The sequence below is a fragment of the Xiphophorus maculatus genome, chromosome 16 (genome assembly GCF_002775205.1).
Source record: "Xiphophorus maculatus strain JP 163 A chromosome 16, X_maculatus-5.0-male, whole genome shotgun sequence".
NCBI classification, from domain to species: domain Eukaryota; kingdom Metazoa; phylum Chordata; class Actinopteri; order Cyprinodontiformes; family Poeciliidae; genus Xiphophorus; species Xiphophorus maculatus.
In genome coordinates, this window is record NC_036458.1 from 33,167 (window position 1) to 60,438 (window position 27,272).

The following is a 27,272-nucleotide window of genomic DNA, read 5'->3' on the forward strand; positions in this document are numbered from 1 at the left end:
AAGATTTCCTTTAATTGAGCTCACCAGACAAACTAATCAACCCAGCTCTCTGAAATTAATTATAGTGATTCGAAGAACCCTGACACACAATACCATCTATAAATTTAATAGCACAACAAAAATTTTATCTTTATGACACTTAAATCCAATTTGCATAATAATTTGGAACACAGTGTATATTATTGTAAAATAAAATCACAACTTTATAATGAATTTGTGCGTTATTGTTAATATAATCACATAGAAATAATCACCAAAAAAATCTGTTCCACTTAGGAGGGAACCTAGCGGCCCTAAAGGGCCGCTTAGTTTGCTTATGCCTTAAGCCGTCCTGAAAGCACGACTACAAGTTATTCCTGCGGTTCACACAGGGCTCTATGTGCCTGTGTCCAGTCTGAGTGAAAGGAGGCGCATGCAATCCATGCTGAAGTAAATTTCAGAGATAATGCAGCGGCAGAGCGCGAGGCAACGTACAGAGGCGCCAGCTGTGTGATTGGTATGCTCTCCTAGCTTAAAATGCATCAATTATATACTTATCCTTTAGAAATACAGCTGCTCTGCCAATGTAGGATCAAAAAAGGTCTTAAACTCTTAATTATATTTTATAGATAAGAAATAATACTCAGAGATGAGTCCTTTTGCTGCAGGCCACTGCGGGTGGAGATTTATTACACTGTTCCACAGATCATCTTACAGCTTCATCAGTACAAAGTCAAAATCTCAAAAAATTTCCCCAAAATCTCAAACTCTTCTTGGAGTCAACCTGTTTTTATATAATCTCACTTTCACTGGTCTGAGCTGGCAAGTTTTAACCAATAATATTACTGCTCGTGTCTTGCCTGTGTTTGACATAGGTTTCTTGGCTGCCCATGTGTTGAATGTGTATTGGGCTTTTTCTGGGAGTATTCAACCTTTCTGACCTCTCATCTGCTCTGCATCAGAAGTGCCAAACAAGCCAATTATTATTCTTATCTATCCGAACAGTTTATTTCTCAGACATTGTTTCAGTCTCACTTTGGCTTCGCACGTAAGGGAAAGTTGGGAGGCAAAGTCAAATTGACCTTTTATGGTGCCATATTTCCTCAGTAAAAAACAACTCCATAAGAAGTATTTCCGCTCTTACACCAACGAAACACTCAGAGCAACAGAGACACTTGCAATATGGTTTTAAATAATAATAAAAAAGTTTTTATTTTTGTTTTTTATTATTTTTCTGAAACCAAAAACAAGCGAAGCTTAACCTGGTGGTGTATTATAAGCTTGGTGGGCCGCCAGGCTTATAATACACTGGCAGGAAACCCTGTGATGTAAGTCCATCTGTACCAGTGAATTTATTTGATTTAAGAATCTTAATAGCTTCTTTAATTTCGTCATGTGGGATTGGAGAGTCACATAATACTTTGTTTTGGTCACCAATTGTTTCAGGAGAATGTCTAGACTCATACAATGATTTGTAAAGAGTTTCACATATGTTTGCAATTATTTTGGGGTCATCATAATTGTGTCATTTGAATTTGCTTAGTGATATAATTTTTTGTTTCTTTGCTTTTCACATTTGAAGAAGTAGCTTGAATTTTCTTCCCCCTTTTTTAATCCTTTGGCCAGTGAATGTATAAGAGTCCCTTTCGCTTTTTTAATATAAAGTTGATGAAGTTAAACATTAACTTGATCAGCTTCAGCTTTCAAGTTATAGCTGAAGGGTTTGTAACTTGGCTCTCTTTAAGTTAAGGGCGTGTGAGTAAATGTAAGTGTGCATAAATGCTTGTTTGCAATGTTAAGATGCGCCTCTCCTGTGTGTCCAATAAGAGAAAATTTAATCAAATATATGAACATATAATAACTTAGATTAATGGATATAATTCTTAAACCTGACCTCAAGTTTGTGATTGGGGTGGATCATAACAAAACACACATTTACACTGGTTTTGGAATGGATAAAGCAGGTTAAATTGAAAATTCTGGAATTGCTCTTATCCAAGTCATGTTAAAAATCTATGGACTATGCTTAAAAGCCCATATTTTACATGAAAAGTTTAGGAGTGGTCAACTACCAAGCCAAGGTTATGGCAGAAGCTAGATGTTTGTTTGCAATTTGCTAATGACCATTTCATCAAATATTAGTGGGGGTGTTTGTTTATAAATGTGCCTATTTGGATTATAAGAAACCCACAAAAATTTCAAGCAAGTTGAACATAGCTCCTTTCTATAAAATTAATTAAAATTTGTAGTATTATAATCATTCCACTGGGGAAAAAATCATGAAACGTCCTAAATTAATATGACATGCAGATTATGTAAATAGTAATACATCTTATTTATATAGCGCGTTTCAGTTCTCAAAACTCTTGAAACAACATAAGATATACATGAACATATTTGGCTTAAGTAAGACAGCAGGTCAACATTGCAAAGACAATACTGTTCTTTATAACCAGATGTTTTTGCCTTTGCTGTTACTTTTCTTTGTCCCTTTTTACCCCAGGAGGACTAGTTGATGAAGTAACTGGATCAATCTACAAGTAGGTCTTATTGACAGGTACACCAGAAAGAAAGTACTCCCTTTCACCAATTCTGGGTTCTCATGTGAAACATGATCTGATGTTTAATAGGTTGAAGTATTATTCAAATAAAACCTCATGTGTTCAAAATGTACATTTTGACATGTTTTTTTTCCATTTGTTATTTTAAATTGGAAATCCATGGAAATATTAGGTGCAGTCCAAAAACTAAACTGGCACAAAAACCTAAGAATTTAAAGGGGATGTATTTTCTTTTTACTCTCACTGTACACTCTGGCCAGTTCTGTTGAAGTATTTCTAACCTGTAGCTTATAAACTCTTCTCTCTGCACCCACAGGACTGTAGCTGACGTCTTTGATGATGATAACTGAGGCCAACCATATGTTGCCACCATGTGGCCCAACTAATACATTTCACCTTCATTTTCTTTTTTTTGAGTACCCTATACATTTGATTAATAATGACTGAACAAAAACTGAAAAATAAGCAATAATATGTGTGTTTACTATTGTTACTTGTCAATCCGTACTTTTAAAATGTTACTTTTAATTTGCTCTGAATTATATCTAATAAAAAGCTAAAATATATGCTTAGAGATCAATGTATTGGATATAAAATGCTAAAAAGTGAGAATATGGTTCCTTGCATATCTAGCCCTAACCTATGAATTCAGTTTGTCAAATTACACCCACAAATTTGAATCTATTTAAGTGGAATTTTACATGATGGACCAACACTAAGAGCCACACAATATTGAAATGGAAGGAAAGGTTTGGTTTTCCAAACTTTGTACAAATAATAATACATTTTCACTACAGTTTGAGACAGTACATGATACACTGTTCTATCAAAATAAATGATAATCTTATCCTGCATATTGTACTTTTAGCTAACAATTTTAATCTTTACCATGACATTTCTGATCTAAACCTTCCATATCCTAAAATCTGCAGTATAACTGAAACCTTGTTTAGGTCCCCAAAAGGCTAATGCATCGAAGAAAAAAAAAACTTCTTTCCTTACCAATGTACACATGTGTATATATATATCCTTTTTGGATAGGGTTAGGGTTGGCTAGCTGCTTCAATCATTTCTGCAACTTAAGCTTGACCCTTAAATTTATTATTACATGATTGCCGTTTGCACTTCACCTTATTAGATTATTAGATAAACCAGAAATTGTGCAGACAAAGCAACAAACATGTTTAGACTGTACTGTATGTTTAGACTGTATGTTTAAACTGTGTGTTTAAACATACAGTTTATATTAACTTATTATACAGGTTTTGTAATTGCCATGTCAATCTGTGAAACAATATAACAATATTTGTTTGTGTACATTGCCTGCAGGACCCAGAGTAACCCAAGGATAGAGAATTATTCTAAATAAATTCAATATTTGTTACTACACCTGACCAGACCAGATCCTGTTTTTATTGCTACTTTCTATTATTATAATTTTGGTGTGTTGGTGTGTAATGTTGGAGTTATCAACGTTTTGTGTATGAGAGTTTAAAAAATTTAAAAAAGAAAAGCCCATATAGGGACAAGTGCTGCGAATTAGCTGTTGCTATTGCACTACGATGCAAATATGGGACTGCTGTTTTGTTCAGTTTGTCTATGTCTATGTGTGTCTGTCCCTACCAAATAAACTTAAATAAATAAAAATAAATATGCCTTGGATGGAGGCTTTTAAATGCCCAAATCCTGACAGAGTTGCTGAAAATTTTATGTGTTCGTGCCTCTGCCCCTTTATCCTAGATGCCCCAAATGCCCTATTGAGTTTTTTCATTAAAAAAAATTATATTATTATTATTTTATCTGTGCTTCAGGAAGCCTGCTTGTGCTCTGACTGCCCTTGGTCTAATATCTCTGAATGGATTCTCAGTACCTTTACATCTGTTGTTAAGACACTGGGCCCATGGTAAGGAGCAGGGTGATGGAACTGCACCCTCTAGCTATCAGATTACTTGCAAGAATATATACAGTACAGACCAAAGGTTTGGACGCACCTTTTAATTCAATGGGTTTCCTTTATTTTCATGACTATTGACATTGTAGATTCACACTGAAGGCATCAAAACTATGAATAACACATGTGGAAATATGTACTAAACAAAAAAGTGTAAAACAACTGAAAGTACTCCTTATATTCTAGTTTCTTCAAAGTAGCAACCTTTTGCTGTGATTACTGCTTTGCACACACTCTGCATTTTCTTGATGAGCTTCAAGAGGTAGTCACCTGAAATGGTTTTCACTTCATAGGTGTGCCCTGTCAGGTTAATAAGTGGGATTTCTTGCCTTATAAATAGTCATGAAAATAAAGAAAACCCATTGAATTAGAAGGTGTGTCCAAACTTATGGTCTGTACTGTATATATATTTTTAACATACACTTGTTTGTGAATAAAAACGTAGGTCTGATGTTGAAGTTAGAAAAACTGTTTCTATTTATTTTCGTAATTGTCCTCGTAATTGAGGGGGGGGGAAAACCTCCTGGACCCTAAACACAGAAATAGTTTGGCTGCTGAGAAAACTTCTGACTTTAATTTTTATGAGGTGGTGATGCAGGGGCAAAGCACAACCCATGTATTGAAGCCTTAGTCCTTGTGGTCACAGGTTTGATTCCCGGTCTGGTGACATTTACTGCATATGTTCCCCCTCTCTCATTACCCTCTTTTGTGTCAAACTACTTTCCAATAAAGGCCAGTAGAGCCAACAAAACCTTTAAAAATATATTAGACTCTTGATTAATATGGATTGTTGATGTTGTTGTACAGTGTTTTAAGATTTTGTTTAATGTGCCCCTTTTTAACTTTGAGCCCTTGTCGCTCCAGAGGTCTCTCCGCAGCCCTATTGAAAATCTATAAATTACACCTGTTAATTTGAATATATTTTGAACACAACATTTAACACTTGAATATTACATCAGACCAATAAAAATCTATTTGTAAAATCAGAGATGTGTGCTTAATGAAAAGTATGTTTAACATCCTTTTTAAGGTTGCCTTTCTTTCAAAAGGTACTTTTAATCTGACAAGACTCATTTCAACATATATTCTAATTTATTGAATATGTAAATTCATAATGATTTAGTTATCAGACTTCTGATAACTCATGGATGAGAATGTAGCAACAATGCATTGTGTTTGGCAGCAGTCAGTGGGAGCTTGGGGAGCTCGGTGTGAGCAGCCATCTGCCTTGACCAACTTGGGGTTTGAAAAGACAGAAGATGTACACAAAAAATAGAAGCACTGATCTAAGAGTACTTTCTCAAAAAAGTGACTAAGCCAGTCTAACCATAAAAAGGAAAGCTTTAAGTCTAGTTTTTAAAGTAGACAGGGTGTTTGCCTCACAGACTAAAACTGGGAGGTGATTTCACAGGAGAGGAGCCTGATAACTAATAGATCTGCCATTCTACTTTTAGAACCTTTAGAAACTGCTAGCAAACCTGCGGTATGAAAGTGAATTGTTCTGTTAGGATTATAGAACAATCTGATGTATGATGGAACTTGATTAATAATGGTTTTATTTGTGTGAAGGAGAATTTTAAATTATTTTCTAGATTTAACATCAACATGAAGAGAAGCTAAAACAGGAGAAATATGATCTCTCTTTTTAATTTTCATCAGCTGTTTTTGATCAGTTAAATTCTAATGCCTGCATTTTGTGGATTTCCTGATGGCAAAGAATTTCAGTAGTATATTCTTGAAGAAACAAATGCATAGACTAGTTTTTTAGTATTTTTTAGTGTTACTCCTTTACAGGATATTCCTAATCTTGCCAATATTCCAAAGGTGAAAAAAATGAAGTCCCAAAAACCTTATTAATGTAGGCTTTAAATAACTTCAAGGTTCTTCATTTTATTAGAAAACCAATACATTTCTAATGCTTTGCAATTTGGAGAACAGAAATACAGGTTTAAATTTTATGAAAGAATTGTTGCTGTTGACTGGCATAATCTACAAATCTGGTTGAAAAATAGTTGCTGCAGACCTCTGATATAACTGGAAGGGCAATTTCCAATGAAGTGCAACAATGCGGCTTTTGAAAAAATATAACAAGTGAAAGATCTTACGTATTAGTAGCTAAAATAAATGCAGATCAACAAGCACAGATGCACATTGAAGTACACCTGCAAAATCCAGGCAGTCATGAGACATGGTAAGAGTCCTGTGGTGTGATGAGGATATGTACCTATAGTACTGCATAAACTCTTTCAAGTTTTGTCAGCAATGACAAACTTCAATGATGTTTGGATTTTATTTTTTAGAAAGATAATAGTAATAACTAGAAAATTCCTGAAGAAATTTAACCGGGGCCTGCCAAAGTGTGCCCGTCGGTTTGGACCCAGCGTTCTGATGCTAGAAATTAGCATCAATGCTAGAGAAAGCTGCAATAGTATGAGGAGATTGACAAGACTGTTGACTAACATTCACTTGCACCATTCAGTATGATAAAGTAAGTGTATCAGCTAAAATTAGCAAAAATGGTAATGTTAGCATGATTGCTGTCACTAGCATGTGGGATATCACTAGGATGTTCTCTATAATGGACTTACTCCAAGAAGTAGAAAAAACATGGCTAATAAGTCAAATAAATAGCTAATAGCTTATTTAAGCTAAAATGCTAATGCTAATGAGCATTTTAACCTGACCTGAGAGAAAAAGATAATGCAGAATAATATTATTGCACCGCCTGCGGCGGTGCACTAACCTCAGGGGCATGATGAGGCTTTTATTTTGAAATTTTTGTTAAGCTTAATCTCAAAGGTCCAAACTAATCCCATGTCTAATAGTCATTGGGTTAAATCAGTTATTTATTGCTCAAAAGAGCAATTACCTAATGTAAAACTTCTCAAGGCTTTTATTTTGAAATTTTTGTTAAGCTTCATTTCAAAGTGCCAAACTAATCCCATGTGTAACAATTGCTGGGTTAAATCAGTTATATAATGCTCAAAAGAGCAATTATCTGATGTAAAAATTGTCAAGGCTTTTATTTTGAAATTTTTGTTAAGCTTAATTTTAAATTGCCACACTAATCCCATGTGTAACAGTGCTTTGGATAAAAAAGTCAAAAAGCCAAAAAGAGCAATTATCTGATGTAAAAATATTCAAGGCTTTTATTTTGAAATTTTCAGTATGCTTCATTTCAAAGAGCTAAACTAATATCATGTGTAACAATGGTTGGGTAAAATCAGTTATAAAAAGCCCAAAACACAAGTAGTTCTAAAGGCCAGCTCAGTCCTCCTCTGTAGTAACTGACAGTTCCTCCATGTTTGTAGTTCTGACATTCAGCTCAGACCTCTTTTGTAGGCACTCAGTGTCCGCCATGTTGTAGTTCTAACCTTCAGTCATTGTAGTTCTAAAGAGCAGTTCAGAGAGGCAGACTAAATTCTATGTCTATTTTGAGTCTAACTGACACAGTTTTGTGTCAGTTAGACTTTTGTTTTGAGTTAAATTTGGCTCGTTTTTTGTTAATTATGTCGCCACAGTTACTCGAAATGCCAACAAAAGTAATAGCTCCCCTCACGGGATTGAGCCGCACGTTTTGATATATATATTGTGAGGGGGCATGCAGCGGTACGAGCCGCATTAACGGTAGTAGGAAGCGGCAGTTATTTTGAGGTGTAGAACAATAGGTGCCTGCCATGCAATGCATAGGGATTACATCCCTATGCATTGCTATAGGCAGGCCCCAATAATAGGGTGCCCTCCCCTATGAAACCCTGTGAAGGTGAGTGAAAGGAGAATGGTTGTGAACCTGTCATCCTTTTCTTGACATTTCCCACTCCATGCATGGCCCTCTGGCAGCACCCAGCATCTCCTACAGTGGCAGGCTTCTCCATTCACAATGTTGAGATTCAGAAAGTCTTTCCATCCAACTGAGCTCAAACTCTACCGCAGAGTAGAGTCTAGTGTGAGCTAACCACTAACCACAATGCACGTGATAGTTTTCTGTTGAGTGTACAAAATTTTTTTCTGAGAGTAAGTTGGCAAAATTTATGTTTATAGCACCTATCACAGACATTGAAATCACAAATTGCTTAATGAAGACACAAAAATAAAATAAATAAAATAAAAACGGACATAAAAAGCAACAGTCTTTAAAATTTTGTTACCATATCAACTTATGGTAACATAATAACACCCCTTTAAATATTGCACTGGTCTGGAGCATTTTCGTCTCTCTGAGCTTAAGATATTTTTTCATATTTTGCTAAATCTAAATAAAAAACCCATTCTAAATCGCAAAGTCGCTCAAATTTAAGACATGATTACAACATACTGAGTTATGTTAATCATCTATCGTTCGTATAGATTTTCTAAATGAATGTAACAGAAAGTGCTTTTATTTTCATATTTACAGTCGGAAATATCCTGTTGCAGCTGGCTGAACAGTGGCGGAATGTCAGAAGAGTGTCGGGTACAAAATTTTAGAGCAACTGGATCCCGACTAACCTTTCTCTGCAGTGATATACCTGTTCTCCAGTCCCCCCATCTCCACTCCCCGTGGCATAACAAAATGACACATTTTTAATAGATCTATTTCTAATTGTAGATATGAAGGAATGGGACAAAGTAGCCGATTAAATACACTATCTGTTAAAGGATTCCGTTTGTGTTTTTATTGTTTGTGAAACACATTTGCACCAAGAACTGTGCCAAAGTTTTGTTGTGCTTGAGCACACTCTACGACAATGTGAAGCAACAAGTATTTTACCTTGATAGAAGACTTTTGCCGTTTTTATTTTCAAGTAGAATAAAAACAACAAAACAAAGACAAATAATGTTTCCTCCCTGAGGCTATTTTCCCCCAATTCTTGGATAAAATACAAATAAAAGAAGACAATGAAGTGAAAAAGTTTAAGACTTATTGTCTTAGTGCACTGCAGTTGGATAGTCGGGCTAAACCTGAAAAGATATTCTCGGTAATAGATACTCTTTTAGACAGTAGGTGGCAGCACCTTGCTTTTCTCACTACTCAAAAAGAAGAAATGAGAAAACAACAACCTTCTGCTGTACCTTTAGATTAGGTTTACCTTCTGGTTACAAAACAACTGCTGAATATAAAAAAAAACTAAGAAAAATTGTGGGGAGCTGGACGTGACGGCGAATGGGACTGGAAAGGTTCTGCAGTGCGGACAGTTCGGATCCGTTTTGGGTAAGTTTCTTTTCGTTCCCTCTTTATTTCCTGTCTAAAGTCGTCTGTCGGTAGCGAGTCGTTAGCCGCCGGGTTGCACATGCTAACAGACTGTAGCTATGGCCCCGGGAAGTTTGATTTGGGTTGTCCAGACAGAGTCAATGCTGGTCTTTGTCACAGAATGCAGCTACTCTAAGCCATTTACTTTAGTCTTCACGTTGATATACTACTTTAATTAACAGAATTTAATGTAGTGTTCCAGTGTCAGTGTAGCAGAGATTGAAGCCTATGATGTAACTAACCTACTGGATGGGCGACTGAACCAGGCACGTGACACGCAGGCACGCACGCACACTATCACTAGCAACGATCAGTGGAACAGTAAACCTTAGATTTATCCGGACCAGGGGCGATTCTAGGATCTGACTTTTAGGGGTGCTTAGCCCGCAGCAGGGTATGAGAAGATATTCGTTGGTGCGGTTTTCTAAATCTAACAGCTTACTTACATACATTCACAAACAAAATTAAGAGACATGTTGTCAATAATTCACACAACAAAAGAACAATGTTCATTTTACTCAAACATATACTTATAAAGAGTAAAATCAGAGAAACTTGAAATTTTTCCCAGAGGTGTATAAACTCAGTTTGAAACAGAATCTCTAGATCACATCATACCTGCCAACATCTGCTAACATTAATGAGACACAAGCAGCTGTGGAGTCACTCAGTCCTAGGTCTGCTCCCCAGAAATTAAAATAAAATGTACTCAAAACTATGCATTTCCAGTCATTTGAAGAACACTAAATACATAGGATTAATAAACCTAAAACCAGTTTATTATCAAGGTAGAAGGTCATTTATTTGGAAATCATACTTAGAATTTGCATTACCCTTATTTTTATGTGAACGTTATGTGACTGTTGGCCTTTTTAGAACAATGAATGTCCATCTATGGAAAAGTAGACATGATGAGTCAGAGTTTTACTATTTCAGTTCACAGTTCACGAAGTGGGCCTATCATAGTTTCAGTACCAAACTCCTTTCTGTTCACAAAGAAATAGAATGACATTCTGCACTGTTCTTTAGTTTGACATTATTTAAGTGACTCCAGAGAGATTTGGGAAATTAATTACAAAACAGCACAACAGTCACTAATCAAACTTAAAAAAGAGTAAATTAAAATAAGAGTAATTAACAAGGCTAAGGACCAGGATCAGACTAACCCATTATTTATCCAAATATTTTGCACATATACAACATTTTGTACAGAATTACAAAATACTCTTCAAATAAATAAATAAAACCAATGTTGTACACAATGTACACAAAGTACTGCATTGCCCATTGCAAAAAATCACTGAGCATAATATTTTGAATTGCAAATTTTCATCTGAATAAAGGTTCTGATGATACAAGTCTGACCCCTTAAAGCTGGTTAAAAAATATATATAATGGTCTTTACTGTTTTCTTTAGAGGCTGGCTCTAGACCAAATTTACCACAGGGACCTATGTAGTCTATGTTTTTATGGAGAGAGTTAAAAAGGAATTAAACAAAAACAGCAATATTTCATCAGTTAATATTGTGAGCCAAAGAGCCACTTGTGTCTCCAGAGATTCAGGTTGCAGATCCTAATCTAGCAGATGGAAAGTGTGGTCCTATCTTAATACAGCAGTTAAAAGAGCAGTACTATAATTTTTAATTCATTAAATTAATTTTTATTAAAAAATAATTTTTATGTATTTTTAATAATACCTTAAAAAGAAAATTGTGACGAAAAAATATCCGCCACTGAATATTTAAAAAAGACATTTATTTAGTATAATTTCTTCAGAACCCATCTTAGCCCCCATCTAGAACAGGCCCTGGCCTGCAGGTCTGGGTCTGGTGCACTTTTGCTTAGCATGATTTTTCTTCATTGATAGGAAGTCAGATTATCCAAACTGGTAAACCACATTAATAAAATATTAGTGAAATAATATATTAAATGACCACTGGACAATTATTCATAAAATATATCAACATTTTTGAATAAAACACGCAGAAAGTAATGTAATGTACGAAATATTTATATATTTACTGTTAATCTATTCGTATGATTTGTTCTTTAAATGGCCACTTATTTTGGCTATTGCTATCATTTATTAAATATTATCCAAACTCAACATCCTAAGCAAATAATCAAACCACAATAGTCAGCTAAAATCACAATAAGAAACTTAAATCATAACTGAATGTTCTGTACCATATCAGCCTCCGGAGATGATTGAGGATGAAGAGATGCTGATTTCTGGTTCTTTAGGTTCTGATGGGTCTGCAGTTCCTCTCCTGATCCGTTCTGTCTGATATACAGTAGCACACTGCGCCACGACGGAAACTTTTTTTTCCTTTTTGTCTTTCGATGTACACAGTATCCATACTCTCTGAAATTGTTCAGCTTATGATGTGCGTCTTTTCACTCACGTCTGTATTTTTAAAAGTGTTTTTGCTTCTAAGGACATGGAATCGGGTTGAAGGCGTTTTAAAAAGACGCGGGTTCATAGCAGCTCACCACAGCTGCGTAGTGTCCGTCTCTAGGCAACGGTGACGTTCAGCGTCGGTTTGTAGCGTTTTGGGGTCCTTTAGCTCCGCCACGACAATTTAGCTGACCTTAATATTTCCTGTGTTTTATTTTGGTCAATATTGTTAAACTTAGTGTTGATGTGTGTATGATAGGCGTTTCTATCGGACACTAATGTATCGGTTCAATACAGGACGCACATTTAACGGCCGACTTAAGGACGACTCCGTATTTTACGGGATGCGTGGCAACCGGATTCAGGGGTGCTGAGATACAGTTTTAGGGGTGCGAAAGCACCCTAAAACAGGCCTAGATACCCCACTGATCCGGACTGCTCCTGTTGGACCGGTGTTCTGACTATCAGGGCTACCTGGTCAGATTTTCCTACCGTAGCACCGATAGATGGCTGTAGTGATATGTCACAGTGAGGCTTCCGTAGCCTGGGGGCAAACCGATGAGCATGCGCTGTACATCCAGTTGGTGTCAGTCACACACAGTAAAAGTTGAGTTCTACAAGCTGCATAACTGGTCTATAACTGGTTCTTCATAAAAGGTAGCCGTTCACGACATGGTGTCAGAAGTGGCCGACAGGACGCCTACTGAGTGAGATATGGCAAAGTTCGGACCACCGGAACCCTTCGACTTCTCCCGCCCGGCGGACTGGCCCATGTGGCGCCGTCGCTTCGACCGCTTCAGAGTAGCATCGAAGCTGGACAGAGAGAGCGGGGAAGTACAAGTTAACACGCTTCTTTATGCCCTGGGACGAGAGGCAGAGGCTATTTCGTGTATGAGAGAGAAAACGACGAAGAAACGGCAGATGAAGAAACTGTAGAGATCCATCCCGAGCTGGACTACACAACAGTAATGGCGAAATTTAGCGACCATTTGGTGCCTAAAATTTACATTATTCACGACAGAGCTTGCTTTCATAAGAGAGTGCAGAAAGCCGGAGAGCCAGTCGAAGCATTCGTTAGAAGCTTATACGAGCTAGCGCAATACTGTGAGTTCGGAGGCACCAAAGATGAACAAATTCGAGACAGGATTGTGATAGGCATATTGGACCGAGATGTTTCCCAAAAATTACAGCTGGAGGTGTAGCACAACTTAATGTAGTTAAGGGACTAGATGGCACATAACACCAGAAGACTAGATTCATCTACTGGAGCTGTTGTCAGTAATCAATAAAACAATACAAAAGAATAACTGCTTTCAATATTATGTATTTTAAAGAAAAAATTAAGTGAACACACAAAACACAAACATACATAGAAACCAAAACAATAAATACATAAATACAATATATATATACAGTACTACTACTGTAGATCTACTGATCTTCTATATAGATGTGCACAAAGAGTCCTAACTTTCCCCGCTGGTCAGCACATCGTCTGACTGACACACATTTAAAAGTCCATGTTTTAATTGTCCAGTTATTTGAGATGAAAAACTGTCCAAGTGCAATTTGTTTCCACCAGAAAAGAGATGAATAATGGATTGTGTGTCTAGGTAGTGAGATTGAGGGGGAAATGTTATGGACCTTCAGACTCCTACCAGACCAGTATGGAATAAATTTCAGGTTCTCCTGGCTCCAGCCAGTTGTCAGAAGCTCGCCATCCTTTAACCCTACAAAGGGATCACCTGGCCTGTATTGAAATAAACAGGACCAGTAAATTACCAGCCTGCTAGTTAACTAGACTTGTATATACAGAAATAAAAGCAATTATATCCACAATCTAATCTTTCAGACAAATTAAAGATATCAGCATTCATCTCATTATCTTAAACACATATTGAATTTAAGAAGCTACAATTGATGATCAAACAATTAGCATTGGCTACCACCACCAACATGCCAACCAAACAAACATTTGTGTTCACTACTCACCAATTCCATAAATAGTTCAGTGCATGACAACTTCATGGCTCCAAGCTCGCTGGATGTTCAGATCTACATGATTTTTTATATTGTGAGTTTTAAAAGTGCATAATAAACAAAGAGATAAACTAATTGTTTGAAAGAACAAACCTGTGGCTCCTTTGTCTCCAGCTCTCCCCCTCACACCTGACCGGAAAAGCTGGAGCAGGCCTAATTAACCACTCAAGATGCAGTGATTGGCTGAATGCACTGTGTGACTGTCACTCTAACCAATGGAGCACCAAAGGTGGGATTAAGGGCAGTTTTTACCCTGGGTTACAGAGGCAGACCCCACGCTTGAACAAGCTATTCAGATAGCACGCCAAAGCGTGCTATCTGAATAGCTACCAAACAGCAGAGCGCGAGTTTACGTGTGGAACATGCTGTGGACGGAATGAGTCAAGGGAAACGGCATTTTCACACTAAATAGAGCAACAATGATGCACAATGGCGGAGAAAACCGGAGCTCGGTGAGTCCAAATATCTCCTTACATGCTCTCGCTGTAATAGACAACACGGAAAAACGCAGCCATGTCCAGCTAAGAACAAGAGGTGCCGGAAATGCAATAAAACTGGACATTTTGAAGTTGCCTGCAAAACAAAAATGCTGAAAGAGGTGACAGTGGCTTCTGACAACCCGACCAAGAGGGAGGACATGTTTTTTCTTGGAGCGGTAACTAACGTTAAGCCAGCAATAATTGAGCAGCCAGATTCAGAAAATGAGTGGCTTGTAGAGTTACCGGTAAATGTCAGATTTAAAGTCGACACAGGTGCAGACATTACAGTGATGTCTCAGGGTGCATTTAATAGACTGCCAAAGAGCCCAAGATTGGTCACAGCAAGTAAAATGCCACTGGTCACCAGCCCTGGAGGTGAAGTCCGCTGTATGGGCAAGTTTCTGGCCACAAGTCAGTTTAAGGGACATAAATACCGGTTCTGGGTTACTGTCATAATGGGACCCTATGCTCACAACCTGTTGGGAGGCAGTGTTGCTAGGAGGATGGGTTTGGTCAGAAGGATCAACAACATCAACACAGACCTCCTAGGGGATGTATTTGGGGAAATTGGCATGCTTAAGTGTGACCCCGTCAAAATAGAACTGAAAGCAGACGCAGAGCCCTACAGCCTGACAACGCCATGCCGCGTCCCATTTCCTCTCCTTTCGAAGGTTGAAACAGAACTGAAGCGTATGCTACACTTGGGCATCATAGAAGAGGTTACTGAGCCCACCGATTGGTGTGCCCCGATGGTTCCTGTCGAAAAGAAAAACAGAGATCAAGTAAGAGTATGTGTGGATCTGAAACGCCTAAACAAAGCAGTAAAACGAGAGCGCTACATCTTACCGACTTTGGAAAACATTGCTCCAAAGCTGGCAGGGGCTAAGGTGTTTTCCACCTTAGACGCCTCATGTGGATTTTGGCAAATCCCTCTGGATGCAAAGAGCAGAAGACTGACAACATTTATAACCCCCATTGGTAGATTCTGCTTCAGACGACTGCCATATGGAATCACGTCAGTGCCAGAAATTTTTCAGACAGTTATCCACTCTGTTAAAGGACCATGAATGGACGACATTCTTGTTTATGGAAAGACTAAGGGGGAACACGACAACCATCTGAATGCAGTTATGAAGACCATCAAGAACAGTGGCTTGAAGCTGAACAAAGCAAAGTGTCATTTCAGCAAATCAGAAACTCGGTACTTTGGTCACATCATCAGTGCGGAAGGCATTAAACCGGACCCGACCAAAGTATAAGCCATCACACAGATGCAGAGTCCCACAAATGTGGAAGAGCTCCATCAGGTTCTGGGTCTGATTAATTATGTGGGGAGATTTTTGCCAGGCCTCTCCACCAAGCTACACCCAATCACCAGCCTGTTGAGAAGAGAGAACAAGTGGGTATGGGATGACACACAAGAACAGGCGTTCAGCGCTGTTAAAGCCATGCTCGTGTCAGCCTCAGCTCTTGCATATTATGATGCAAACCGGAAAACCGTCATCAGCACCGATGCAAGCAGCTATGGCTTAGGGGCAGCTCTACTACAAGAACATGAGGACGGCTTAAAGCCCATGGCATTCTGCTCCCACACGCTGTCGGACGCCGAGAGAAGATACTCTCAGATCGAGAAAGAGTGCTTGGCAGGGGTGTGGGCATGTGAGCGGTTTGCACGCTACGTTCAGGGAATGGACAGTTTCCTTCTGCAAACAGACCACAAACCACTTGTGCCACTCATAAATACTTATGACCTGGACAAAGCCCCCCCAAGGTGCCAGAGACTCCTGATGCGCCTTTTAAGGTTCAATGTCGAAGCAGAACATGTTCCCGGCAAGCAGTTGGTGGTGGCCGACACTTTATCCAGGAGGCCGCAGAGATACGTGAGTGACGAGACCACAGATCATGTGGTACAAGCACATGTTGAGTCGATTGTAGCAAATGCACCTGTCTCATCCCAAAGACTCTCTAAGATTCGTGTGGCCACTCAGCAAGATCATGAATTGCAGCAGATTACAAGTTTCATCAGGAATGGATGGTCGCCTAAAACGGTGATGAACCCACCTCTTCATCGTTATTATTCTGCAAGAGCGCATGTCTCAGAAATGGATGGATTAGTGTTATATCAGGACCGACTGGTCATTCCTGCTGCGCAGAGGGCTGAAGTGCTATCAGATCTACATAAAGGACACCAAGGACTAACACGGTGCCAGGCACGTGCTAGGATGGCTGTGTGGTAGCCGAGCATCAGTCTGAGATTAAACAGACAGTATCATCATGCAAATTCTGCATTGAAAACAAACCAACCCAGAGGCATGAACCTCTCCTGACTTCTACCCTACCAGAGGGCCCCTGGCAGCGAATTGCTGCTGACCTGTGTGAGTTTGAGAGATGGAATTATCTCATTGTAACTGACTATTACTCCAGAGACATTGAAATAGCTCGTCTGTCTTCTATATCTAGTCGTGATGTCATCAGTCTACTCAAGGGCATGTTTGTGAGGTGGGGAATTCCACTGGAACTGGTCAGTGATAATGCCACTCAGTTCACATCTACTGAGTTCCAAGACTTCACCAGAGAGTATGGATTTGTGCACACGACCTCTAGCCCCCATTACCCTCAGGCGAATGGTGCTGCTGAATGAGCGGTTCAGACTGCTAAGAACATCTTGAAGCAGCCTGACCCCCTTTTGGCCCTGATGTGCTACAGAGCAACCCCTAGTAGTGCTACAGGCGTGAGCCCTGCACTACTTATGATTGGAAGAGAGAATAGAACTACACTTCCGATGCTGGAGAACAAGCTGCAAGCTGCTCCGGTGGACAAAGAAAGTACAGCAAAAGGACAATCGGACAAAGTCAGGGTATCGGTTCTTCCATGATCGCCATCATTCTGCACAATCACTTCCCACACTACAACCAGGACAGAACGTCAGGATAAAATTGGATGGTGAAAAGGCTGGAAAACCCCGGCTAAGATTATTGCCAAATGCAAGGGGCCACGGTCTTACATGGTGGAAACAGAGAATGGAGCTGTGCTACGACAGAATCGGAGACACCTGCAAGCCGTCCCACAGCCCACCGATCGACCAGATCAGCTACAGTCACCTGATTCCCCAGTGAAACCGACCAGTAGCTTTCCACGTGAGGATAGTTCCGACTCCATGGCCAGAAGCCCTGTGCAAAAGCAGCTGTACCCAGAGGTGGAGCATCCTGCTTCACTTGAAGGTTCACAGATTACATCCAGGGGAAGAGTAGTCAGAATTCCTCTGAGATATAGAGACACTTAGTGACTCAAAAGTCCTCTACTTCACATGTTAGTTTAAGTGTGAAACCTATAGCGTTCAGAAATGTCTTAAGTTTGTTCTACTTTAAGATTACAAGGCAAAAAATTATTGCATATTACAATTTTGATTTATTCATATAAGGGTAATTTGACACGAAAAAAAAGGGGGAGGAGAGAAAATGAGTAAATTGGAATTTGAAAGTGCACTAGAACTGTAAGAGATTCACATGCTAAAGATGTTGGAGTTACCAGCAGTCTACTAAAAGCAAGTAAAAGTTTTAAGTTTGTTTTGTAGGATTGATGGGAACAGCAACTGTTGAAGGCAGAATAATCCCTACGTTGCTGTGGATTGAGGGCAGTCTACCCCAACGTCCTAGTGTTCAGATATGCTATTTTCTAACCTGTAAGTATTTCTGCAAAGTACCAGTATAAGGTTAAGCATGTGTGTTTCGCTGCTGAAAGGGGGAGATGTAATGATATGTCACAGTGAGGCTTCCGTAGCCTGGGGGCAAACCGATGAGCATGCGCTGTACATCCAGTTGGTGTCAGTCACACACAGTAAAAGTTGAGTTCTACAAGCTGCATAACTGGTCTATAACTGGTTCTTCATAAAAGGTAGCCGTTCACGACAGATGGCTAAGTCTATCTGTCAGTGCTATGCGTCCAAAACTGCTACCGTCATGTTTACAAACAGAAAACTACAGCGGGTTGTGTTAATGTTAAATATATTGGATAACATTATTTGAGTGACGGGACTGAAGTGGAAGCTTAGGAGTTATGCTTAGCTTAGCATTGGAACAATTTATATACATGACAAAACCACAAGATCACTTCCTTTATCTGAATATTCTACTCGTTTAAAATGAAAAGCTGTAGATGTATGCACTAAAACTTTTACTGGAATATCCTACCTGTTTAAAAAATATTATAAATACAAAGGTGTTTGTAAGAATAAAACAGTATCAGACAGGGGAAACAAGTTTTTATTGGAATTAAATTAAACACAGACAAATACAGATCACCGCAACTCTTTTTTGCGCATTAATACGTTGTATGACAGACTTTATCAAATGCAGCGCAGCCACAATGTGTCCACCGAACTGCACAGTTCATTGTGTTCCTGAAATGATAGGATATGATTAATATACACTAATATTACACGGCTATTACACAGCTTCAGTCCCACATAGTATCGCTAACATCTATTTAGCAAAGTTTAATAATAAAAACAGAGTGTAATTAAACTAAAAATATTTTAAAATATAGGGACAAAATAGCCCAAAAAACAACATATTTTGTCCTGATTAACCGCTAAACAATGACTTGTTTACAGTAGTAACGACTTTGCAGACGGCAAACTAAAGCCTAAGCTGCCTGTCATGTAAAATAAAAACATGAAGTAATACAGCAGCTTAATGAAAGCCAGGTATAAATTTTATTTATTTATTTTTTTTTTTTTTATTCATTTCATTCAATACAAATAAAAAAATTTTTAATACAAAGAAAAAAATAAAATAATTTAAAAAAAATGAAATGAAAGGTAGCAGAAAGAAGAAAATAATCTTATAATATCTGCCCCTTTTTCTCAACTATGGATCAAATTAATTAAATAAAGCTTACAGTAATCTTCGATTAAATAAAACACATGAAACAAAACTTCCACAGGTAGGACGTATTTGTAAGAAATCTGCTGGGTAAGCAGTATGTGACGTGTGATGTGCGAATGCGCATTACCATGGGTAGCATAGAAAAACAGAACACCTGGGCTGCTGCTAGACTGTGGAGTGCTGTTTATAAAGTCACACAATCAAAAATGGATAGCAGCAACTTGGTTTATTTAGCATGTCATACAGAAAGATATGTGAGTGTTCAATTTTCAAAGTCATACTTTTGCCACGTTAATCCGTGAACGTTCAGCGAATTTGAAACACTATTAAGCGTCCATGTTTGGTTCACAGTGGTTGGACGTTCACTGACATTAACCAAATGTCTAATAACAGGATAATAATAATAATAATAGCAATAACATCAACTATTATTATTATTAAATTATAATAATTTATAATAATAATAATAATCTAGTAATATTATTATTATTCGTTGAACATTGTTGACTTTAGCGGACATTATTCACTTTGCAAAGAATATTAATTTTACAGTATTAACATCAAAGACTACCAAGACAAAATATGATTATAAAAATACTTTTTTGTATATGTACAAAAAAGAGCCACCGCTTAAAAGTACAATTTTAAGAGATATTTACACCAGAACTAATGTCATGAACATTTTTTTTGAATCTTTGCAAGGACTGCTCTTAAGTTGCTTTTATATTAACAGCATTTCATATTTTTACAATTTATAGCATTTTATATTTTATTTTATCTACAACTACTACTCAGTGGTAGTTGTTATTGTGTCTTGTCTCTATGCTGTAACTGCGAAGTAATTTCCCTGCTGGGCTGAATAAAGTACTTCTATTCTATTGACATATGCACAAAATGGGAAAAAGAACCAAACAAACAAGAAAACAACCTTGACTCTTCTTAAAATTGTTTTGGTGTTTTGAATATGACCCTTGGTTCTTTGGCACCTCCCCTGAAAAACAGACAAAATATACACTGCTCAAAAAAATAAAGGGAACACTCAAATAACACATCCTAGATCTGAATGAAAGAAACATTCTCATTGAATACTTTGTTCTGTACAAAGTTGAATGTGCTGACAACAAAATCACACAAAAATCATCAATGGAAATGAAATTTATTAACCAATGGAGGCCTGGATTTGGAGCCACACACAAAATTAAAGTGAAATAACACTACAAGCTGATCCAACTTTAATGTAATGTCCTTAAAACAAGTCAAAATGAGGCTCAGTATTGTGTGTGGCCTCCACGTGCCTGTATGACCTCCCTACAACGCCTGGGCATGCTCCTGATGAGGTGGCGGATGGTCTCCTGAGGGATCTCCTCCCAGACCTGGACTAAAGCATCCGCCAACTCCTGGACAGTCTGTGGTACAACGTGACGATGGTGGATGGAGCGAGACATGATGTCCCAGATGTGCTCAATCGGATTCAGGTCTGGGGAACGGGCTGGCCAGTCCATAGCTTCAATGGCTTCATCTTGCAGGAACTGCTGACACACTCCAGCAACATGAGGTATAGCATTGTCCTGCATTAGGAGGAACCCAGGGCCAACCACACCAGCATATGGTCTCACAAGGGGTCTGCGGATCTCATCTCGGTACCTAATGGCAGTCAGGCTACCTCTGGTGAGCACATGGAGGGCTGTGCGGCCCCCCAAAGAAATGCCACCCCACACCATTACTGACCCACTGCCAAACCGGTCATGCTGAAGGATGTTGCAAGCAGCAGACCGCTCTCCACGGCGTCTCCAGACTCTGTCACGTCTGTCACATGTGTTCAGTGTGAACCTGCTTTCATCTGTGAAGAGCACAAGGCGCCAGTGGCGAATTTGCCAATCCTGGTGTTCTCTGGCAAATACCAAGCGTCCTGCACGGTGTTGGGCTGTGAGCATAACCCCCATCTGTGGACGTCGGGCCCTCATACCATCCTCATGGAGTCTGTGAGGGACCAGACTCAAACGAGGACAAAAAAAATGTTCAAGGTAGCAAAAATTCAATTATTCCAAAATAGCAAACAAAACATAAAGATTTAATGCAAAAATAAGTCAAAGAATAAATAACAAATTTGGGCCCAACTTAACTGAGGTCAACTGAATTCTAACTGAACACAAACAAAACTGACCTCCCAACAAAGAACAAAAGGCTGCTTAAATAGGGGTGGAGTAACCTAAATCTACCACATGAGGGAGGCACGACATAACAAAAGAACAAATAAATACAAAATTAACTAAAGCATTCTATGAAATGAATAAAGCAAAACTAACTCTTACTTAGCAGAAACAATAAGTGAATATTTAAGTGACAAAATTAACTAATTAAAAACAACTTGAAACAAGTCTTCCCCCTTCAGTCTTTCAAAAACAAATGGTATGCTCCAGGTTTCCTCCTCCAGCTGGTTTGTCTCAGCAGCACCTCAAACAAAGAACAAGTGTAAATAAACCATTCAGACAGACATTAAATCAGTGTGAACCCATTAGAAAATATATGTCTAAATGAAATAACTAACTTAAACGTATAAACTGTAATATAATATAAAGAAAAAATACTAACACGATGTGGTGGTGGGAGGAGCATCCACCACAGAGTCGGTTTCTAACCGTTTGTGCAGACACATGCACATTTGTGGCCTGCTGGAGGTCATTTTGCAGGGCTCTGGCAGTGCTCCTCCTGTTCCTTCTTGCACAAAGGCGGAGGTAGCGGTCCTGCTGCTGGGTTGTTGCCCTCCTACGGCCTCGTCCACGTCTCCTGGTGTACTGGCCTGTCTCCTGGTAGCGCCTCCAGCCTCTGGACACTACGCTGACAGACACAGCAAACCTTCTTGCCACAGCTCGCATTGATGTGCCATCCTGGATGAGCTGCACTACCTGAGCCACTTGTGTGGGTTGTGGAGTCCGTCTCATGCTACCACGAGTGTGAAAGCAACACCAACATTCAAAACTGACCAAAACATCAGCCAGACAGCATAGGTACTGAGAAGTGGTCTGTGGTCCCAACTGCAGAACCACTCCTTTATTGAGTGTGTCTTGCTAATTGCCAATAATTTCCACCTGTTGTCTATTCCATTTGCACAACAGCAGGTGAAATTGATTGTCAATCAGTGTTGCTTCCTAAGTGGACAGTTTGATTTCACAGAAGTTTGATTTACTTGGAGTTATATTGTGTTGTTTAAGTGTTCCCTTTATTTTTTTGAGCAGTGTATATTTTTTAAACCGAGGCATGTATTATAATAGAAATGTTTCGTAGTTTCATGAAACTACGACACATTCCTCGCCATATTAGGGTATGGTGAGGACTTAGGTTCCTGTGTTGTGTTTTGGTTTATTAGTCCCTGTGTCTTGCCCTTGATTTATCCCAGTTGTGTCTCATGTTTCCTGTTTACCCCTTGTGTATTTAATCCCACCTGTGTGTATTGTCCTGTCGGGCTTTAGTCGTTTGTCTCTAGTCATTGCTGTCGTTTGTCATTAGTCGTGTCTCGATGTCCTGAAGGACAGAGGACAGTGGTTGATTTTTAGGCTTTTTTCAGGTACATAAGATCAGGGGATAAAATCAGCTTCACATGCAAGTATTGGCCAATCACTGATCTTCCAAAACTAAGGAAAACAGCGTTGATAAATCAGTTGGCCAAGTACTTGGTGCAAGCCTAGCTTAATGCTTGATATGCCTGTATTTTGGACTGGTTGTTTGAACATCTAGCAAGTTTTCTTTGTTAACTTCAGAGGTAATTTATCCTCATTGCAATTTCTGGGATGCTTTGAGGACCCCAAAACCCAAATTTATGCCAGTGCATAAATTTACTCCTTCATTCATAAAACAGTAACTGAGAGAGACTGTGAGCTGTTAGACTATTAATTCCTGATAATCAGGTGGTGTGCTGACTTGTTAACTTTGATTAAGATGACCATCTTTATTAATAATTTCTCTTGCCACTTATTCATAGCCAAACTTTTCACTGCTTTTTGGTTTAACCATCCCATTTTCCAATCCTTTTCAATCCATTTGTCTCCGACAGGATTGGAACAGTACGTGGAACACATCTAATCCAGACCTAACTCCGTGTTTCCAAAATACTGTCTTGGTGTGGGTGCCATGCTTCTATCTGTGGATGTGTGCCCCCATCTACCTCCTCTACCTCCACAGTCATGACCGTGGCTACATATGCATGAGTCACCTCAACAAAGCAAAAACTGTGAGTGATCATCAAAGCCTTTGGTCTTATTTTCTGCTCTGCTTTTAACTAAAGTTAAAAGTTGATTTTTTTTTTTTTACTTTAGTTAGAAGTACTTTTTTTAACTAAAATTACATGTACAATATTGTGTTTGCATTATTGCTAATATGTTTTGTTTATGACATTATTATCATATGATTCCTGACACTTTTTAATTCATACCTGTCTGTGTGGGCTACATCTCCACATTTTTGTAATGTATGTTTCCTCTCTTATCTGCCTGCACTTTTACATGCTCTCTATAGATCAACTTGATGGGGTTAGGTCTTTCAGTCATACACACTTCTTTCTTTCTTTTGTAAGTGGGTCATGGAAAATTATACTAAAAGTCATGGAGAGTCATGGAAAAGTCATGGAAATTTTTTTCTAAATACCAGTGGGAACTCTGTTTTTTCTAAAGTATTTTTTACTTGAGTTAAAAAAAAAACACCAAGATCTACAATGGTGAGCCTAAAGGACATTTCTATTGAAAGATTTACGAATTTTACATACTTTTGCACTCAGCACCTTTCAGTTTTTTATGTGTTATATATTTAATATTTATACCACATCTTTACTGTTAATATTTTGAATCGTGTATAATTTTCTTTCTACTGCACAATTGTATGCCATGTTTTGTTGATCTGTCATAAATATATTACCAATGAAATATATTTATGTTTGTGGTTGTAATGTGACAAACTATGGAAAAGTTCAAGAGGTATGAAGACCCTCTGAACTTGTCAGTTTAATGTATGGGTGTACCGATACCACCCCTACATCGGTTCAATCGGTATAGATTATAGGTTTATAGATAATGTAAGTCTATAAATGTTTATATCCATACTGTATGTGAATTTATAAATCTACAAGTGAGTCCAGAGTAAACTTAAATTTAAAGACATTGGGTGTTGTATAGTCTATTGGGTACAGGAAGGAATGATTTCCTGTGGTGTATTTTGGTGCTATCAGTCTCTGGCTCAATTGGCTCCTGAATCCAGCCAGCACATCATGAAATGGATGATACTCATCATCCAAGATGACCTGCATCTTGGACAGAATCCTTCTCTTCGACACTCCTTCCAGAGAGTCCAGCTCCACTCCAACAACATAGCTGGCCTTGCAGATCAGCCTGTTCAGTCTGTTGGTGTCCTCTACCCTCAGCCCACTGCCTCAGCATACAGGATAGCACTGGCAACCACAGACTGATAAAACACACTGAGCAAAGTGCGGCAGATGTTGAAGGACGTCAGCTGCCTCAGAAAGTAGAGGGGACTGTGGCCTTTCCTCTATACCAGTGGTCCCCAACCACCGGTCCGCGGACCAATTGGTACCGGGCCGCGCAAAAAATAATAAACTTCTTCCGGATCATTTATTTTGAAAATCCTAAACCGGATTTTACTGGTTACGTCTTGCGCGTCAAAATTGAGCTAACTTGCAGCAGAATGAGTAACAAAACAACATCGGAGTACTGCCCCCCATCCCCTGGGTCCGCAGCAAAATTGCGAAGGGCTGACCGGTCCGCGCGACTAAAAAGGTTGGGGACCGGTGCTCTATACGATCTGAGTTCTTAACTTGGTTTGTTTTATAATCAATATGCATCCCAGATTAATTACTGTTTTTATCTAATGAATAAAATAAAATTCATTATTCCCATCTCAACAACAAGATTTTGATGAAGAAGCAACTGCTGGTCAACATTTGTGGTATTAGTATTGAGGCAACTTTGTTGTAGTTTCCTAATGACTTTACCACATCTTTACTGTCAATAACTGTTTTATGCTGCACTAAACAAGTATCTCTAGAGAGTTTGAATGTGTGGTACTTAAATAATTAGCTAATTTGACAGTGATGGGATTTCATCCCACAATTGGTGGGTATCCGATTTGATTCCTGCTCCGTCCAATTCTGTTGTTATGTCCTTAGGCAAGACTCTTCACCCACCTTCCCCACCAGTGGTGGTTAGAGGGCCCAGTGCATGACAGCCTCAACAATTTTTAGTGTGCTCCAGGGCAGCTGTTTCTGCAATCAAATAGACAAATTTGCATGTCTGACTGTTCAGGAAGGGTCTTTCTTAAGGTGTCTCCAGCTGTGGAAAACATCCTCTCTTTAAAGATCGACAATCGGTCAGAAAATTGCAGTCAGTTCACCCTTAAAAATTAGTACTTCTTAAATTCAATCAGCATGGTGGGTGATTGATAACCACAAGTTAAACTAAACATGGCAAAAGTTGAAAAAGATTTCTGTCACTGCACCTCTTTGGCTGCAGTGGGTGCATCTGACATGGGGGGATAGATCTTCTCAGTAGAAAAGAGTATCGCACAAGACGTCACAAAAACAAATCTCAAAATCAGTTGAGTACCCAAAATACCAAAAAATTGATGCATTGTATTTTTTGAATCTCACGCAAAAATTAATAATGAAATAATTTCTATTGTGGGTCGTCTTCTGTATACACCCTGTGCATGCAAAATGACAATAAAGTCAGTCTAAGTCTAACAAGTAGATGTCGATTCTCAATTGAAAAACAATTGAACAAAAGGTTCAATTGTTCTTAAATATTTTTCTGCTATGCTTTTGGTCCACTTCTGGGAACATTGGCATGAGTCTTAAATGTTTTCCAATTGTTTCACTCTGTTGAATAGTAGAAGAAATTGGTGCTATATTGATGGTGTCCTAATTCAGACCATATGCTCTTAGACAGCATGTTTGGATTGACACAGTCGATCAGTTAAGCATGTTTTAATTATTACCACTACTACCATTACTTGTTTATGATAAAATTCAGTAGAAGCAGTAATGGGAGGGAGTTGCAATTTGGCTTTATATATGGAGGGAAAACAATACCGTTGTGAAATTAGTATTCTTATAATACATGAGGTCAGAATTTTCTAGAGGCTAAATTATTTTCATCATGTCCTGATATGTAAAACCTTAAGGGGGTTACTTCCCTCAGCTTTTGGTCCTTAGAATGAAAAATTAATTTTGTTGCTTTCCATAGTGACTATTTAATAATTCAGGGAAACTATTAATATTAATGTGCAATATTAATATTAATATTAGCTGTGTGATTTAATTTCCCCAATTTTAGATTTTGCTTTTTCTGAAGTTCAGAATTGTTCCTTTTTCCAGGTGGTAGGTTTTCTATTGTGGGTTGTCTGCTGGTCAGATGTGTTCTATTCTTTCTGGGAAAGGAATCACAGCAGCAACTCCACTGCACCCGTCCACCTCGTCAGTCCTACTTTACTTGGCCTCACAATGGTGAGAGATTATTTTACCTTTATTCATCATCTCTCTGTGGAGCAGAAAAAATATTTTGTGGTATTTATAATTAAAAGATTCTTGTTTTTGTTCTGTATTTTTTATTTAGAAGGGATTGCTATATGTTTGTTCAAATTTCATAAAAACATTTGGTAACATTTATTTGACGGAGTGTGCATAAGACTAAAATAACAGCGTCATAAACATGACGTAACACCTGTTATGAACATGAAGGAGTCTT

At 38.5% G+C, this 27,272-nt stretch overlaps 1 protein-coding gene and 1 long non-coding RNA gene across 2 annotated transcripts in view; both read left to right on the forward strand.

Moving 5' to 3' along the window:
- Positions 1-1,206: 1,206 nt before the first annotated feature.
- LOC111611577 lies at positions 1,207-3,934 on the forward strand. The gene is made up of 2 exons (XR_002754089.1): positions 1,207-2,519; positions 2,857-3,934. It is a non-coding gene; the product is annotated as an uncharacterized LOC111611577 (long non-coding RNA).
- A 5,575-nt stretch (positions 3,935-9,509) lies between these two features.
- The window catches only part of LOC102231469 (multidrug resistance-associated protein 1-like), a 94,797-nt gene continuing 77,034 nt past the window's right edge, over positions 9,510-27,272 (forward strand). Inside the window, exons 1-3 of the mRNA XM_023349342.1 lie at positions 9,510-9,682; positions 23,576-23,752; positions 26,903-27,031. Of these exons, the coding sequence (XP_023205110.1) occupies positions 9,635-9,682; positions 23,576-23,752; positions 26,903-27,031 (354 nt within the window). The 5' untranslated portion in view covers positions 9,510-9,634. The remainder of the gene's footprint in view (positions 9,683-23,575; positions 23,753-26,902; positions 27,032-27,272) is intronic.